General features: G+C 27.1%; 2 protein-coding genes across 7 annotated transcripts in view; one reads left to right on the forward strand and one right to left on the reverse strand.

Moving 5' to 3' along the window:
- Positions 1-1963, reverse strand: part of LOC129964098 (eukaryotic translation initiation factor 2-alpha kinase-like) — a 30045-nt gene extending 28082 nt beyond the window's left edge. Inside the window, exons 1-2 of the mRNA XM_056078780.1 lie at positions 1943-1963; positions 1352-1478 (exon numbers count right to left, since the gene is read on the reverse strand). Coding sequence (XP_055934755.1) covers positions 1352-1445 — 94 coding nt within the window. The 5' untranslated portion in view covers positions 1446-1478; positions 1943-1963. The remainder of the gene's footprint in view (positions 1-1351; positions 1479-1942) is intronic.
- Positions 1964-2784: 821 nt separating this feature from the next.
- Positions 2785-18453, forward strand: LOC129963068 (FAD synthase-like). Of its 6 annotated transcripts, none has more exons than XR_008783951.1 (5): positions 2785-3058; positions 6586-7658; positions 8148-8411; positions 11349-11488; positions 15177-15314. XR_008783951.1 is itself a non-coding variant. In XM_056077100.1 (5 exons), the coding sequence occupies exons 2-4, from the start codon at positions 6604-6606 to the stop codon at positions 11480-11482; spliced, it is 1467 nt and encodes a 488-aa protein (XP_055933075.1). In that variant the 5' UTR covers positions 2789-3058; positions 6586-6603; the 3' UTR covers positions 11483-11488; positions 15177-15314. The 6 variants fall into 6 exon arrangements, 5 of the variants coding, with proteins under 5 accessions (XP_055933075.1, XP_055933078.1, XP_055933077.1 ...); XM_056077100.1 differs by having other exon boundaries at positions 2789-3058; positions 11335-11488; XM_056077103.1 differs by having other exon boundaries at positions 2792-2907; positions 11335-11488.
- The last annotated feature ends 438 nt before the right edge of the window (positions 18454-18891 follow it).

The raw sequence follows: 18891 nt of genomic DNA on the forward strand, positions 1-18891 counted from the left end.
TTTGTTTTGGCCATTTTTCACTCTTCTTTCTTACTTCTGCTTTTGTGCTGCACTGCGTCGGCTTGTAAATAAATTGCTTCCCCGAGATTCATATCAAAGAGAATTAAAAATACAACTTCTCGTCTATGCCTTCAAACCTGCACTCTGCTTCAACCAAAATAATGAAATCTTACAAACATACATACATATAAAAACAGTAGAAATCAGAAAATAACTTTGAAACTAGCATCACTGAAAATCTTTGTAATACTTTATAATTTTAAGATGACAGAAAAAAAAATTTTTTTCCCCCATAATAAGCTTTCAAAGACTAGAAAACAACAAAATTATGGAGAAAAAAAAATACAAAAAAAAGTGAACTTTGAACTTTTATTGATGCTAAACAAGGAAAATTAAGACATTTTAAGTTAATCATTTCATTAAGTGTTATAGATAGCATCCTAAAATTAAAGATACGAGCAGCAATGTTCATTGTAAAAGTCATGCATGCTTGATTATGAACACTTATTACTGCAATAGATTACAATATCAATTTTCTTTTATTTAAAGGAAGAGGAATTAAATGCAAGTGCACATCAAATTTAAAGCCTTTCTTAGTTATACACCCAAAGTACTTCTTTTACCTTTGAGGCAATTTATTGGAGTTTAAAATTCAATTATAAAACCTTGAATAATGAAATTAAGACTTGAATCATTAAAATTGAAAATATCAATCGAAGACGATTACAACTTACAGATATCTAAAAAATAAACAAAAGTTACTATATTGATTAAGAGTAAGAGGCTGATAACAAATTAGTACATCTTGTTACTCTGGCATGCTACTTTTCTCCTGAATAATTATTAAATGCAAACCAGATACATCAAGTATAATAACGTTTTGGTACAAAATAATAAACATTTCTAAACTTCGTAAACACATTTTGATGGTTGATTAACACACAATTAAAATGATATTTTACGTTAACATTTATATTATCTGCTGTCCGACTAGTTGAAAAGCAATGAATTTTTCATAGAAAAGTAAAGTCGATAATCACATTTAATAATTTTAAAGACTTCAGCTATAAAAATTATCAAACTGAAAATTATAATTCAAAATACAGCACTTAAGATTTATTTCAATGCATTGCTATTAAATTCCAGTTCATTATTAAAATAAGCAAGCAAAATTCATTTTTAAAGTTAATTTAATTGATTATGTGAAATTAAAAAACTTATAAAAAGGAAAATAAATCTTTAAAATCCATACATCAAACATAATTTAGTAGATATACAAACATTTCAATTATCATATTTCAAATATTTAGGAAAATAATTTTTTTTTTTTTTACAGAAATGCAGACCATACCTGTTATTCCTTCGTCAAATTGAGCTAAGGTCTTTTTTAATATATCTGCTTTTTCTTTAGTAAAAGAAGGCCTTTTTCTGAACTTATCAGACATGTTTTCAATACCCAAGAAGAACCGACTAGATACCTAAAATAAAATCCTTTTTAGTCTACTGAGTATTCATATAACTTTAAAATTGAGTTTCATATTGAAATGCTAAATCAAAAAGATTAAAAAAACAAAAGATAAAATTAAAATTATCTAAGAAATTGATAACAAACATTATATAAATTAATAACATTAGAAGTTTTATTAATTTGTAAAAAAAAGAATTCAATGTTAACTTTTAAAGAATTCAAAAGTTTTACTTAAATAATTTTTCCCATCTAAATATATTTTTAAATTAAACACTTTATGGTGAAATGAATTGAAATGCCCCATACACATAGTTTTCTTCAAATATAATACCATTATGCAGAATTCACTTTAACTGGTTATGTTAACATTCTGCTTTAGAATCAAGAGATGCTTATTTCCCCTTTACCATATAATCAACTTAGAAGTACAAGTATTTTTAATAAGACTCCTGAAGTAACAGACAATATACTTACGATAACCAGATATATTTCAAATATATCACAAAACTATAACGATATTGAAATGGCTCAGGTATTTCGTAGATGTGATGGATATAAAGAGAAACAAGAATTTCGAGCTAATGTAATTATTTATTTGAGAAATGATGAACGCATGTAAAAATATAATTACCTGAAACCCTTTAATTAATAAAATAAATTTATATACAATAATTTTCTTCTAAATTTAAATTTCTGGCGGATTACCTATGATATATTATTCATATTTTGCATTAATCGCAAACAGATATTAGTATTTACGTTCTTCTCACACAATTAAGACTGATGTTATAAATAAAGAGCATACCTTAAGGGTAAACTACACATTCAACAGTTAAAAATCCCTCTCTGTTCAATGTATATGCATGCGGATTTTCAGAACCGGATGTTTTGGATTTTCAGAGGAAAAAAAAAAAAGAAAAACATTAGCTTAGAATAGCCGTAAAAACCACTGCACGATTTTTGAAAAAGTGAATTTTTAATAGCTAGTTTGGTCTTATATTTGAACAATTTGTAATTCATAATCTACAATAATATAAAGAGAAATTTGCATAAAATGATGATGCAATGTGAGGAAAAATTCCGGGAAATTACATTTGTTCCCATAGTAACAGTCACAGTTTCAGCACAATCAGATACAATAGGAAAAACAAAACCATGAAAATAATTGGATTAATGCAACAATCCATTTAATTTAATTAAATTTTTTTTAAAATTCCGTCGAGCTTTTAGGAATAACGAGCAGACAAATTATAAAGCATTTCTTCATTTACACTATTAATTTAAAATTTCATATAAGATGCAGCATGATAAGATTCCTCGGTAGCTCATCGGCATCTCCGCTTCATTTTTGTTGATATTAACCTTTATTGCCTTTTTAAAAAGATTTATTGCCGTTCTGAAGAGGAAAAAATTTCACAGATTTTAGTTAGGTTTCAGAAGTAAAATTTTATGAAGATATTTAGAATTGCATTCAAAATTTAAGCTACACAAAGCAGTATAAGCATATTCTTTAAAATTAGAGTTGGCTCAAGGAAAATAATTATTAATTAACATTTATATTTATTTGTTGCTTCAACTTATTTTATTAAGGTATATTTTTGTATGCGTTTTACTTAGAAGAATTGTTACATATTTCTTCGGTTATTTATCATATTAATAAAAGTGTTTTAGAATTACCGTAATTGAAACATTGCATTTTTTCCAATTAACAAAAAGGGCGAAGTTTCATATTACTACATACGAGAATGTTATTGAAAATATTAAAAGATATATTTACTGTTGTTCTCTTTAAGATGTTTTAGACTTGAAAATCTGAGTAGGTAGGTGGGATATTACTGTATACCAAAAGAATATCGCATGCATTATTTATATGATGTAGAAAAATTATGCCAAAAAAAAACTAGTATAAAATTTTGTTTATTTTAAATGCAATTATAAAATTTTCACTTGTATCCATCTTAATAACCACAATTTTTAAAAATCAATGTTTTCATTTATATATACAGTGGCTTCCAAATTTGAGTATACACTACTCTTTCTTTAATTTTATTCTTTTTTATCTTAACATTCCTATTTATGACTAATATTTATAAGAATGACAAAATATACATTAACAAAAGTATTAGGCTAAAAAACAAAATGGAGGAATCGATAATATTTTTATTACAGTAATTTTTATGTCAAAGTTACAAATTCCAAAGTTGCAAAATTGAGTATACACTTTATAAGTTATGCGACTTGACTACCACTATTTATTTGCAAATGAATAAGTAAAATAGTTTTGTTACTTTCATTGGCAGTCATTGATTTCCAAGTGAAAACAAACGTTTTGGGTATCATAATGAGTTCCAGCAATGAAACAAATGTTGAGATTCGGAAACTCGTTATTCGATTGTCTGAAGATGGCAAATCTCTATGAGAAATTGCAAGGGAAATTCAACGCAGTCACAGATGCATTCAAAAAATTATCCAGAAATATTAAATATATGGCTAAATTGCTAATAAACCTGGAAGAAGAAGAAAGGAAATCCTCAGTGCCACGTCCAAGAGAAGAGTTATTCGAGAGGTAGCAAACAATTCTAAGGTGAGTACTACAAAAATTGTTACATCGACTTCAATAACAATTTTGAAGTGTGTTTCTCCAGAAACAATTCGAAGAATAATTTTAAAAGTAAATTATAATGGTCACGTAGCCAGAACAAAACCGTTCATTTCCAAAGTAAATCGAAAGAAAAGAATTTCATTTGCTAAAAGTCATATTTCAAAGCCTCCTGACTTCTGGAATCAGGTAATATTCAGTGACGAAAGTAAGTTCAATGTTTTTGGTAGTGATGGTCGATGTTATGTTTGGAGAAAGCCCAATTCTGAACTTCTTCCTAAAAACACCAATCCTTCTGTCAAGCATGGAGGTGGTTTACTTCTTGTATGGGGCTGTATGTCTGCAAAAGGAGTGGGAAATTTAGTTTTCATTGATGGAATCATGAACAAAATTAAATGTTTGGATATATTCAAGAACAATTTAAAACAAATTGTTCAGAATTTGGGTTTAGAGTCAAGTTTTCTGTTTCAACAAGATAATGACCCAAAACATACAGATAAAATAGTTAAATTATGGTTGTTGTATAATTGTAAAATGCAATTGCACACCCCTCATCAAACTCCAGATCTCAATGTGATTGAAAATTTGTGGACACAATTAGGAAAATCAGTTCAAAAACACGATATTAGAGGCAAGGAACACTTAATACTTTTGTTAATGTATATTTTGTCGTTCTTATAAATATTAGCCATAAATAGGAATGGTAAGATCAAAAAGAATAAAATTAAAGAAGAAAGAGTATAGTGTATACCCAATTTTGGGACCACTGTATATATATATATATCATGCTGATCAATTTACTGGATAGAATGGTTCAGTATACAATTTAATAATTTCTTTTAAATGTAGATGTGTTCAAGTGTAAATTATTTTAATATTAGATATAACCTTTCTCCATCATCTGGCAAAGCTTGATTGACTTAGCATAAAAGTATACTGTGTGGGAAATTAATAGATGCATTACTTGTTGAATTTTCAAATGCATATCTTTTGATGATGACATAAACATTTTTGCTTTGAGTTGTAAAATCTCATGTGCACAATAAATAATAAAAATGTATTGAAGTTTATTTCTGTTATGTTAAAAGTATTTTTAAAGCATATATATATATATATAAGAAAAATTGAAAAGCAATATATAAAATATACTTTATTCAAATAAACTGAATTAGTGATAAAATTATACCTGGTACAGATTGTACAATATTCTTTAGCTTAACCAAATGAATATTGATTGATAATGAAAATCAAAGTGGAAAAACCAAATGAATATTGATTGATAATGAAAATCAAAGTGGAAAAACCTCTAAATATTTTGTATCCTTGCTTGGGAAATGTTGTTCATAAATCGGAAGACAGAAATATATACTAATAAAGAGGGCTGACTTTAAGATCTGTATTTGTTTAGAGTAAACCATTGAAATAATTGAAGCCCGAAATAATTGTTTAGTAAAAGAGCTGATTAAGAGAATTGTGATGTTTACATTAAATCCAGTATTAAATGAGTAGATGTCTCAGTTTTAAACTAATGATTTAAAGTAAACTAAAAATAGTAGGCAGTTATTTTGGTACCTATGTATGAACTATATACCAAATATCAAAATAATTGCAACTACAGCAATTAAACACAAAAAAAAAAGTTGCCATAGTAGTTATAGTTAAAATGTGACTATTGTTCAGATTTTGCTACCATGGTGGCCGCTTAATGTGACTTTGGTTAATTTATCATTTGCTTTAAATTATCAGAATGCTCAGGTCCTGAACTAATGTGTTCAATGTGCATAAATATATTTGTATTGAGTGGACAGTATATTATTTACTGGTATCAGTTTTGAAGTTGATAATCTGTTGAAAACCATAAACTAAGGTTAAATGCAATTAAAATACAATAGCAAAATAGTTTTTTAAAAAAGAGCTGGCAAAAGTAAAGTTCTTAGCAATCATAAAAGTTTAATTGAAATGAGTCAACACAATGCTATGGCGCAGTTGAAAATTTCACTGCCTGTTCATTATTAAATTGTGAGAATTTTTGTGATCATCAAACAATAAACAGTGATGATTCTGATGCCAACGAACATGTCAAAGAAATTAAAGTGAAATCATTCTGAAATAATTAAAGTGGCATTTACTATACTAAATTAAGCTTGAAGTTTGCCATTGGTATGCAGTTAAGCTAAAGATTGGCATTTGCATGTGGTTAATACAGAAGTATCATTATTTGGTTTGTCAATTTCTTCGAATGTGAAACTTATATTGATTCCATCAACTGTGTTTAATCATTTAAATAGATAAAAATCTTAAGTGAATAAGATGTTCCTTGGTCTTATGTGCTGTATAAACTATTATTATTGAAAGAAATCTTCTTTGGCAATATAGATATCTTAAATAGAGTTGAATTAATTGGACATTTAAAAGTAGTACTACCTGTACTATTAGTTGCATATAATTATATATATTATAATTTCTATTTGTATTGATAAAATTTTCTTATTTTTATCTTAATTTGTTTCATTGACAGATTTTGTTGATCATTGCCATGGAGACAAGACCCACTGCATCAATCCTTATAATAGGAGATGAAATTCTCAAAGGTCAGACCAAAGATTCCAATTCTCATTTTCTTTGTCGAGAACTATATGCATCCGGGGTTCACGTATTGCGTGTATCTGTCATCCCAGATGACATTGATGTGATTGCCAAAGAAGTTTTGGAACATTCTAAAAAATTTACTTTTGTTCTTACTTCAGGAGGTATAGGTCCTACTCATGATGATGTAACATATGAGGGTGTTGCCAAAGCATTTGGTGAAAAATTGGTTTTAAATAAAGATTTACAAGCTATTGTTATGCAGCTTTGCCTTAAACTTGGCTTGGATGATGGTGCTGCTTTAAAAATGTCTCATGTACCAGAATCAGCTGAAATTCACAATACTGGAAATTCTAGAATTCCTTTCATTCCGATTGTATCTGTAAAGAATGTCTTCATATTTCCTGGTATTCCATCTTACCTGGAATTGGCATTTATGAAATTAAAATCTATATTCTGTCAGAAGGCTATGCCTTATTTTACTCAAAATCTGTATGTGCAAGTTAATGAATTTGATATTACTGAAATTTTAAACAAAGCTGTAAAGGAGTATAAGGAAACTGTTAAGTTTGGTTCTTATCCTGATTTAGATAATGATTACTATCAAGTAAAATTAACCCTTGAAGCTGATTCTAAAAGTTCTCTCATTGAAGCAGAAGCTTTTTTAAGGAGCCACCTTCCCCAAAATAGTATTGTTGGCCAATATCCTCCCAATTCACCTGAAGCTCTACAAGCACTCTTGGATATTGGCAAAGTAAACCAAGAGCTTGCAAAACCTGTAAAAGACAGCCTGAAAGTTTTGGAAGAGTGTTTTAAAAAGTATTCTCCAGAGGGTGTTTGTTTAAGTTTCAATGGAGGTAAAGACTGTACAGTTTTATTGCATCTCACATACCTCTATTTGGCAAAGGAATATCCAGAAAATATGCCCAAATTAAAAGTTTTATATGTTCATAGCAAACAATCTTTTCCTGAGATAGAAGAGTTTTTAAACTTAAGTGTTCAGAGGTAATTATTACAAATCAGGATTTTCATTTTGTTTAAATAGTAAAACAATTTTCTATCTTGCCTAGTTGTCAACAGTATAATTCATTTTCAAGATAGATTAGTATTTATCCATCTTATTTATAAAAAGTGCATAATTTAAAAAAACCCGTCTTGCTTAGAATAACTTTATCTTTTACAAATTACAAAAATGATGATGCAAATGAGTTTATGAATTTTGTAATCAAACAATCAGCAATATACATAATGTTTTGTTTATTCTAATTTATAATGAATGAACTTGTTTTAAAATTATTCACTTCAAAATAATAATGATAATATGACTTTAAACTTTAAACTTTCTTTAGCTTATAATGATGATAGTGTTTATGATGATGTTTAGCTTATAAGGATTTAGCATGATGATTGTGTATTTATTTTTCAAATAATTAAATTCTATTCTTATTTGTTGCATTTATCTATTTTTTGTTCTAAAATGCTTTTCTTTGAAAGGTATAATTTGGAATTGCTTTCCTATGAACAGCCTATCAAAGATGCCTTATGCAAACTACAACAAAATCAACCTCAGATAAAGGCTGTACTAATGGGCTCTCGCCGCACTGATCCACATTGCTCAGAACTCCAGCCCTTCCAAATGACAGATAGTGACTGGCCTCAGTTCATGCGTGTCAATCCTCTTTCTGACTGGTCATATCCTCAAGTGTGGGCATTTTTGCGTCAGCTGGAAGTTCCTTATTGTAGCTTGTATGATAAAGGGTAATTTAAATATTGACTTTACTTTTTTGTTTACTTCATTCTGTTTCTATTATTTTTCTTTTAATTACTATTTTTAATAAAGAGCTAAACATTTTTCCAAGCTCTTGAACTATATTTATTTTATATATTTTTATCAAGTTTTTTTATTCATAGTTGATAGTTCCTAAGTATTTGATAAAGGGTAATTGCTGCTGACACTGTTCATCTGTCTGAAGAACACTTCTCATGAATTGTCTTCATTTACAGAAGTTGCTGAAGAAACAGGTTACTGTAGAAAGGGTTCATTTCGAATAATTGAAGTTCATTCAGCTTCTTTCATTGGCATTCTTAGCACTAATTTGGTCATATATAATATTATTGCATTTAATTTGTGAAAACATTTTCCAAATTATATGAATACTCGTAATCTTGAAAATATATCTGATACCCCTATCATATGTATCAAAGAAAAATGTATATCAAATGGAGAAACTGAATAATTGTTTGTATATCTAATGACTGGACAATAAGAAAAAAAATCAATTAAGAAAAAGTTTATTTTATCCTACCTTAATTGTCTAAAGTAGGATTAATCCATGACACAAAAAAATTATCCTTATTTAAATGTTTGAATTTAATACATTTCATTTGTATTAATTCATGTAAGTAATTAACACAAATTCTCAAACAAGTGGAGGTAATCTGTCTAATTTAACAAAAAGCAATAGTATAATTATTTACATAATTATTTCATAATTTTTATAAAACATTGATATTTTAATATAAAGTAAAATGTTCATTATTAAGTATGCAGGAAACATTTCCAAAATTTATATTTATTTATTTTCTCTGAAGCTTATACTTTTCCAAACATAAAATCAACAACTATTACACTATCAATTTTTAGATTTTTTTAAAATTTGATTTGTTTCTTATTTTAAAATGCACAAGCTTTCTAAAACATAATTAACTTTTGCAAAGTTTATATGTAAAATTAGTTGGAATTTATAATTGAAGTGCCATAATTTAGGAGTTTGCTTGAGACCCCGGATTTAAAGGGAAGCCCAAATAAGGCATTAAAAAATTATTTGAACATCACTTCGTATTATTTCTACCAAAAAAAAAAAAATGTAAAGATTATTTTAAGCAGTATTCCAAATGACTAGTTATTCATTTTCCAAGGCTTTAAAAAGAAACCCAATTATTTCAAGAAAAACAGTTTCTTATGAATTGTCATTTCAAACATTAATGTAGAAAATTAACTTTTTTTTTCAATTAATATTAGTTGTCTTTGGCAGTATAAAAATGAAGAATCCCGGAAAATTTAATTTTTCTCTTAATATGGGAAGTAATTTTCTTAGAGAAGGCACTTTCCTTTTGTTGCGTGTAAAAGTCTTTGATTGTTTGCCAAATAGCACATTTATCTAAGTTTGTCAATTTCACAATTTTGGTGAGTAAGCTTTTTACAATGCTTTCCAAGTATTTTCAAAACTTCTGCTTTATCCAATTTATAACTTCATTTAAATTTTTCTAATTATGAATTCTGATATTCCAGTCTCTTGAGAAAAATCTTTTCCCAGCTTGTCAAAGATTTCTCGGCACTGTTAACACACAATTTTATGTGCTTTTGATTTAAAATCTTCTTTCTTAAAATGAAAGAGCATTCTAAAAGATGATAAAATTTAAAGTTTAAAATGATAATAATAAATAAAGGAATTCAATTAATTTTAAACAGGGAAAAGTTTTATAAAATATAGAAGTAAGCTCGGCGAATATAAGGACACATGTTACTGTGGCTGAAAAAGAAAATGAATGATAAACAGCTTTTTTTTATTATTATTATTGCCTCAAATTAACTCTAAGAGAAAAATAAATCCCAGACTTCTATTGAATTTATCCTATTTAAAATAGATCTTCCCTACTGTAGCATCCTTCTATAATGACCACCATAAATGATGACATTTCTTGAGAAGTGTTCACCTGATGAACAAGCAGTAATGTGAAAATACTTTGTAGTATAATTGCTTTATTTCTCAATAAAATAGTTTTGTTAATTAGAATAAACATTATTATCCTAAAAAATAATTAGCTGGTTGTGTTATTTAAGTTCATAGCCATTCTGGATAATGATGGGTAAATTAAAAATCAAACAAAAAAAATGTATCCTATTTACATTTGTATTTAAAAAGCTGATAGTATTAACAGTCATAGAGAAATTGAAGATAAAAGAAATGAAGACCATTAAAGTATTGTTTTATGACTGATAAAAATATTAATAATTAAAAATAGTTAATATTACTGGCATTATTCATTTTTATTCATTTATTTTTCAAAAACATTTATAATAAATAATCATTGTCATTTAAAGTAACATTTAAATTTATGAGTGAGGAATTTTAAAACTTTTCATAATTTATGTTTTCACAGTCGTTGGATTTGTATGAAAATTTTAGTGTTTTGTACTTATTTTAAGTAAATACTACCAAGGCTTGTCACATTTTAGTTAGTTCATTAACTTTCCAATGATTTTAAGAATGGTGGTAGCTTGGGATAGAATTTCAACTTCAAAAATGTATTATTCAGTTTGAAACTTTATTTTAGCAAAATATCTGCCTTGTATCTAGAGTGATGTTTGTTAAATCTGATGTTGAAGGTCAAATGACCTTCTTTTGATGTGGTATGAAATGAGCAATACCTACTCATTTTATACCACATCAAATAGTAAGAAATTTAATCTTGTATATATTCTCAAGTAAGGTGATGTTTTCTTCTGACTATAGAACAAAATTACAAAGCCCATCTTTTTGTAGCCCATGCATTGCTTCTAAAATTGTGGCATTAATAAAATTAAACTAAATCTCACGAATTTCTCTATAATTATTTTTTACTAATTCATAGTATGTTTTATCATGTGAAGTATGTAAATATATATATATATTTCCAGATATACTTCTCTAGGTTGCCAACACAATACACTTCCAAATGAACAACTTTTGGCCATAACTAAGTCTGGTCATAGCTATTATTTACCTGCTTATCTACTAAAAGAAGCCAAAGAAGAAAGAAAGGGGCGATTTGTCCACAAAGTATAAGAAAAGGTAAAATGTAATTGTTGCATTTCTTTAGGATAATTTTTATATTTACTATTCATTTATGAGCTTGTGCAATGATATAGGTATTAATGTGACTACTACATTATATTCAGAGTAACTTTTTTGTTCGGCATGAGCATCAACTAGGTAACATGTAAGTAACTCAGCAAGATCTGGAAGACATTCAATCTTGTATATATTCTCCAGTAAGTTGATAAGTATTAGGAAATACATAGTATGAGGATCTAAAGAGGAAAAAACATGTGAAATTAGGTTTAAGCAACCAGGAAAGTACGATTAATTAGTCTTCATGCTCTTCCAGCCACTTATGTATACTTTTAATTGTGAAACATTATTCATTATATCATTCTGTGATATACTATCTATCCTATAGAATGCATTTTTGTGACCTGAAAGAATCGGTGCTTACTTTATTGATCCAAAATGACTTCCACTATGATTAGTAAATACAGACCATTGACTGCTAATAAAAGTTTGCAGTCATCCATAAATGGGAGCTATGTATTTATTTGTCAAGTTATTTTTCACTCTACTATCTACTTACTACCCATGCATCAGAAGGAGCAAAAAATATGATTTATTGGATGAGGCTGAATTTCATCTGCTGCTTTAGGTCCAATGCTGGTATTAGTATGCAGTTACCTGGCTTCCCTCCCTCTCTATCAATGAATGATTATTAATTATAATAGCCCTCAGCTTCCATATTATTTATGGATGCTGGATTTGATTATATTATTTTGCCATCATTGATACTCTTTCACAATAACAACATACAAATAGTTCGTAAATTGGAATAGTTTGAAAATAATGTGATTCTTTATCTGAAAGCCAATAATCATTTTTTTAACTCTGATTAATAGCTAAGATTATTTATGCCAGTTACTGGTGTAATACTTAATGAATGTCTATAATTCCCATTATACATCCACCATATCTGCTAACTTTCAGTGCTATTTAGCTGTAGCTATTTTTGTTGATATCAAAGTCAAGAGATAATAGCATTAATGTGGTTGAACCATTTATATTTTTGCAATATTTTTTTTATTTATAATATCTTGTGTCAAATTTCTTCCTTTTCAGTATTAAGTTTATATGAATTTCATTATATAGCTAAGTGAAACTTACTTGCATGCATGAAGTACAATGGCATTGAGTTTACAATCCTGCATCCTCAATTTCAATTTATACCTGCTTAATTTTTGAAGAAGTATGATGTAAGATATGGCCAATTTTTAGATATAATATATGGCACCTCCAAATTTAATAAAAATTAATTAATTCCAAAAACCAAATCAAATTAAGATCATTGTTATACTGTGGGTTTCGAAATTGAATGTACACATGAACATATAAACTATGTTTTTACTTAATAGATTGAATTTTGCTTTAAAAAAAATTCCCTTCCAACTTGTGAAAAGAAAATTATGTAAAAATTATTTTTATATAAAAAAATAAAACATTTGGACAAAGAAAAATGTCACAAAATTGAGTATTTTTTATTTTGTTACAAAAGCAAATTATTATTTAATTCAAAACTTCGTACCTTGACTACAGTTTGTAATTACTTAAGCATGGATTCTACCAGTATTTTGCTTGTTTAAACTGAAATTTTGGCCCACTCTTCTTGTATGATCATGAGATTTTCTTTACTTATATCATATTAATGGACAGATTTCTCGAGATGAGACTATAATTTTTCTATTACATTGTATTAGATTTAATGGCATGTATAGCTGTTGTTTGCAATAGTACAACAAGTATAGCTTGGCAATCCTCGCAATATGCTTCACATCCTTGTCTTGCTGAAAGATAGAGTTTTACCCTAGTCCCACCTGGGGAATCCCATAAAAAAAGTTGCACTTTATTGGTATGTTTTTGTAAGTTATTTTTTTAAACATCAAGATATACTAGTCTATCCATAATGCCAACAAAGAAAACAAGTCATACTACTCTTTTTCTGCCTTATAATCCCAAACAAAGATGGATCTTGCTCCATATTTAACTGAAAATAGCACTATTCCAGAGTGTCTCCAGCCTTTGAAATGTATTCTTTTGCAAAGAGAGTCTTTTTTTTTTTAAGTTGATTAAAATTAATGAGTGATTTCCATATTGCAGTATAACCATGAAGTCCTGCATTATGAAGAACATCTAGAACAGTAAACTGACACAGTAAACAAATCTAAATTTTCAAACTGAAAGCTTTTTTCCAGCTACTGAGGACATTGATGATGAAAGTTATGGGGCACTTAACTTTGGGGGGGGGGGTCGTTTCTTTTTATTATTATTGAATATACAGTCCTCTTCTTTGCAGTAATGCTCAAAAAAATTTTATGTCCTCTTCCAGGAATTTTGGTCACACATCCAGTTCTATAATACTTCTGTAGTATTTTTTGGACACAACCGGGACTTTTTCCTATACATAAAGCAATTTCTCAGATAGATTTGCCAACTTTCAACTACTTGATGTCTAAACATATATTCTCAGAAATTTCTGTCCAAGAATTAATTATAAGAATTTTTATGTTAAAAAAAAATAATTGCATTCGTAAAAAATTATTCTTATGATGTATGCATCAAATGCTACTATAAAATGTTTTAAAGAAAATTTTCAACAAAAAAAAAAAGGGAAAGGGTTTAACCAACAAATTCTTTAGGTGTATATTCAGTTTTGTGACTTCAAATTTTGTGTTTGCCTTCATATTTGTTTTTTAGCCAATTATATTTCTTAATATATATTTTAACCTTCTAGTGTAGTCTTCTTCTAATGTATTATAATTTTACAACTTTAAAAAAAGATAGTATTTGGTGCATTCTCAATTTTGTGATTCATTGTATATAAGTGAATATTTTGAGATGAATATATATCAAAAGAGTTTAAGGTATTGCTGTAAAGTATGCTATTACAAAAGAATTCTTTGTTAATATAATACAGCTCAGAACTTGCCTTCATTTCAGATAAATTTTGTTTAACTCTGGCTTTACTGTCAGTGATATTCTCAGATTAAATATGCATAGATAGTATATATTTATTGTACTTATTTTTCAGTATACAATTTTTTTTTATTAAACATGCACAGTAAAATAAAAATAGTATTTTTTTCAATGACATATAAAATTTTAACTTTCAATTATCTCCCTACCCCTCTTGGTGCGTTTTTGAACTTAAATTTTGAGTCATTATCTCATTTGGAACCTAAAAAATTTGACAGAGGGCACATCTCTTTTTTTTTCAATTATGGAATAGAAAGATGATTTAAAAAAATTTTCAAGACTTTAAATATTTTTTTAAATTTTGCAAAATCAAAATGTTAATGTATTATTAATTAACCGTTGCTTTTTTAAAATAATTTTTTTTCCAAATGACCTTTGTGAGTCATGAAATATTTCATGTATAAAAATGAAGTCATAAAATTATTTTATCAAAAAACTATCATAGATAGGAACTTTTAAAAATATTTTCTCTTAAATTGATTTAATTTACATTTTTATTTTTATTGCACTGAAAATGAAAATTAAGAATCTGTAAACCTAATCTAGATAGCTTAAATCTCAAATTTAGGTAGCCTAGTTTATTTCTAAACCATGTAACTTTTATTTTCTTTTGCAGAACATGTTGTTTATTTAATTAAATTAAATCCTTTTTTATTTTTTTGTGAAATTATTTATCCCACAGATGGCATTTGTCCAGAATGTGTCTTTGAAAGAAATTGCTGATCTCTGTGACACATTGGGTCTCCTTGTGGATAGAATGATGGAACCAAATTCTCTGGCGATGGTGGTGGGAATAACAAAAAATGTGATATTCTCTAAATTGGCATCTAAAGTTCTATCCGAAGTGGAATTGCAACATCCCATTCAAAAAATCATCCATAATGCAGCCTTCCTGTACACTGTAGAGACCGGTGATGATAGTAAAGTGTTTCTGTTATTGTTCAAAGGAATTATGAATGGCATAGAAGATATGTTAAGAGACTCAAATGAAATAGAAGTGAGAAGAACAATATTAAAACAAATAGCATTCTTTAAATCATTTATACCTGATATATTCAGAAACATTCTAAATACTTATGCTCTATTTTCATATGTCAATTTTTGTTCTCCTCCCAAAGAACTGGAGGGTCTAATTTTGACATTCTTTGATTCAAAATTTTCTGCAAACATTTCAAAAAAATTATCCAGTCTGATATATTCTTTTCTTTCCCATAGTATTTCTAATTCCAGTCAAGCAATACATGCTCTTGAGTATTTTATATCAAATTTTGATGCTTTTTGTACAAAAGCCATTGCCCCTTTATCAGAATCAAGGATCTTAGAAGGATTTCTTCTTCACAAAAAATTGTCGCCACTTTTTAAACATAATAAATTGGTTTATTTTCTGGTGATTTTAAATCTGCCTTGCAAGTCAGATGATGCAATTTGGACAACAAATGGTGACTCTTTTTCAGAAAAAATGGAGCATTTATGGGACAATGTAGATAAGATATTGAAACAGTTAAAACATTTTGAAATTTCTTTGATCCTGACTGAAAATGGAGTTAGTATTGATTTTGAATCCCTCTGTTTGCAGAATGATATATTAATTATTAGTAGAGTATCAAAAGAAGATATTGAGAACATACTTCATCTACTTAATATTTCTCCATTGAACAATCTGCATGATTCTGTTGATCCAAAAAATATTGGTTATCTTGAATCACTTACATCACATGTTGTGAGTGGTACTTCATTCACTCATTTAAAGGCTTTTGTGAATAACCATGTATATCTTGTACCTCATCACATTTTACTGTGTGCTCCTTTGGAAGAAGTTCTAAAGGATTATTACTCAGAGTGCCTAAATTGTTTAAAAGCTGTAAAACAGTGGCTACAACCTAACAATAAGCAATTTTTTCATGAAGAAAAAATACAAAATCATTTTGAGAAGGATTGCAATTGGCTGTTAAATTATTCAAAACCTAATATGACTTTTGAAAGAAATTTACATAATTATGCTTCAGGGATTGCATTTCCATTTGGTTTATTTGAATTTGCTTTAAGAAATATTTTAGTGCAATTTTATAGTGAGAAGCTTTTATCTGTTAAAAAATTATGTGATATATTAGATTCTGCTCTGTTAACAGTTATACATAAACTCTGGAATACTCCCAAGTCAATGATAGTGGAAGAAAAAGACTACCTAGAATTTCAGAAGAAAGTAAAATGCAAAATAGATGTTCCAATTGAACCAGCATCAAACAAAGAAAATCTTCTGCTAAGGGTCTTACAATTAGTAGAACAATTAATTAAAATTGATGCTATTTTATCAATAAAATGATTATATAAAAAAATCTGTGAAAATTAAAAATCTTTCATTCAGTTTTGATCATTTGTTCATCAGGAGTAGATTCACTGTAGCTTACTTTTAAAAAATTCTGCATTAAAATTTTCTCTTCAGATGAAATATGTTGGTTCACTTTTAAACCTGTAGGAACAAAGATACAAGAATCAATTGACTCTTAGTAAATTTTTTATACATTTTATGCTAACAATCTTATTTTTATGTCAAATGGAAGTTTTAGTAATAGTTGATTAATTACTTTGTATGCCTCTAAATAAGTTCGAAATTCTCTTTTTTAAATTCAAGTTTAAAAATAATACGTAAATAAATTTTACATTCAATACCAATATATATATATGTATATTCATATATATATTATTTTTGACCAAGTAAAAACCTATTGGGGAAATCTTTAGTTATATTTTACTTTTTGCCTTTAATTATGGAAATAAAAAATACTAATTTTGATTATAGAAATAACAAACTGATTAGTTTTTAATTGATACTACATATGTTCCCTTTTTGTTCCTCTTACTTTTTATATGAAATACAAAAATTCTGAAATCAACTAATTTCTTTGTTTTCTTAAAAAAAAAATACTCATACTAAATAAAATTTATATATATTTTTAAAAAAATTAGATCTCTTATATGCAAAATACCTCATGAATTGTTTCATAAAAAGAATAATTTAAATTTTAAAAATATAATTTAAATTTTAAAAAAAATTCTGCAATAAATATTTATTAAAGACCGGAAATGGATTTTTTTTAAAAGCACTTTACTTGCCATTGAGTCATATGTTATGCTTAGGTGCTGTTTTACAAATCCTTTTCAAAAATTACCTTTAAATTAAGTTTTGCTTCAGATTTCTTGTAGTGAATATTATTTAATTTTGTGCTTTCATTTAATTAATTAGAATCATACACTGAATTTGATAAATTGAATTTTTTAAATTATTAATGTTATTTAATAATTTTGCTAATTTTTGTTTTCTTGATTTTATTATTCTAAAAGAATATACTGTTGTATAATTTTTTAAAAATTTTTTAATTTTATGATGTAGTATTAAGATTATGTTAAAAAATTTGCCTTTTTTATAATTTTCTTTAAAGATTTAATTGTAAATTCTTATAGGAAAATACTAAGACCAACTCTTTGTGAAATGAACTCAGATTGACCCATTTTACTTTCTCAGTTTATCAAATTTTACTAATTAAAATTAACTTATATAGAGATTAAATTAAATCATTTTCTAATTTTGGAAGTTGTGAGGGGGGGAGTAGGCTTGAATTGCTCCTAGAGACATTAATCTGGCCCCTACCCAGCTTTAATTTTTTTAAATATAAAAGAGAAAATAAAAAAAATAAAATTTTAACAACTTATCATTGGTTTTAAAAAAAAAACCATAAGTTTGTTTAATAAAATATTTAAAAGTGTTAAAAATTATCAGAAACAGTTGAAATTTTAAACAAAAATTAATTAAATCTACAAAATTGTTTACAATGTGTGTGTGTGTGTATTTTTAAAATTCCTAAAAAAATATACTATGCTTATTTATTTTTGATACTAAAATAATGAAAATTGTACATTATATATTTCTGCTTAGCACACTTTTTGCCAGGAATTTTCTTCAAAATATGAAGTTTTGATTATAATTTGCTATAAATTATTTGTTTAATTGTTGTTATCTATCTCAATAAACCCTGTTTATTGTACTAAAAGTATAAATTGATCACAGTTATTGTTATGAAAATGAATAAAATTTACAAAGAAGTTTTCTAAAGTGAATTTTTTTAAAAACTACATTAAGTGCTCATTTGGTTGATTTACTTCTTCATTAATTTTTTTTTACAAAGGTCATCTAAATCAATTTTTAATCCTTAACAATACAATAGAATTACATACACAATAATATTCTGATTGTAACAGTTAATATTTTTTGTTATATTAATATCCATCTCATCTTTCAAAACATTCAGTCGCCCACATACATCTACCCACATTCACAAAATGTATTCTGTCAGTTTAAAAGAATAATAAAGAGATAATTAGCAACCTGTAACTCAGAA

This window comes from Argiope bruennichi, chromosome 3 (genome assembly GCF_947563725.1).
Source record: "Argiope bruennichi chromosome 3, qqArgBrue1.1, whole genome shotgun sequence".
NCBI classification, from domain to species: Eukaryota; Metazoa; Arthropoda; class Arachnida; order Araneae; family Araneidae; genus Argiope; species Argiope bruennichi.

Bases quoted from the DNA above. Each gene is read 5' to 3' on its own strand.
- LOC129963068 (XM_056077099.1), top strand. From the start codon at position 15,177: ATGGCATTTGTCCAGAATGTGTCTTTGAAAGAAATTGCTGATCTCTGT.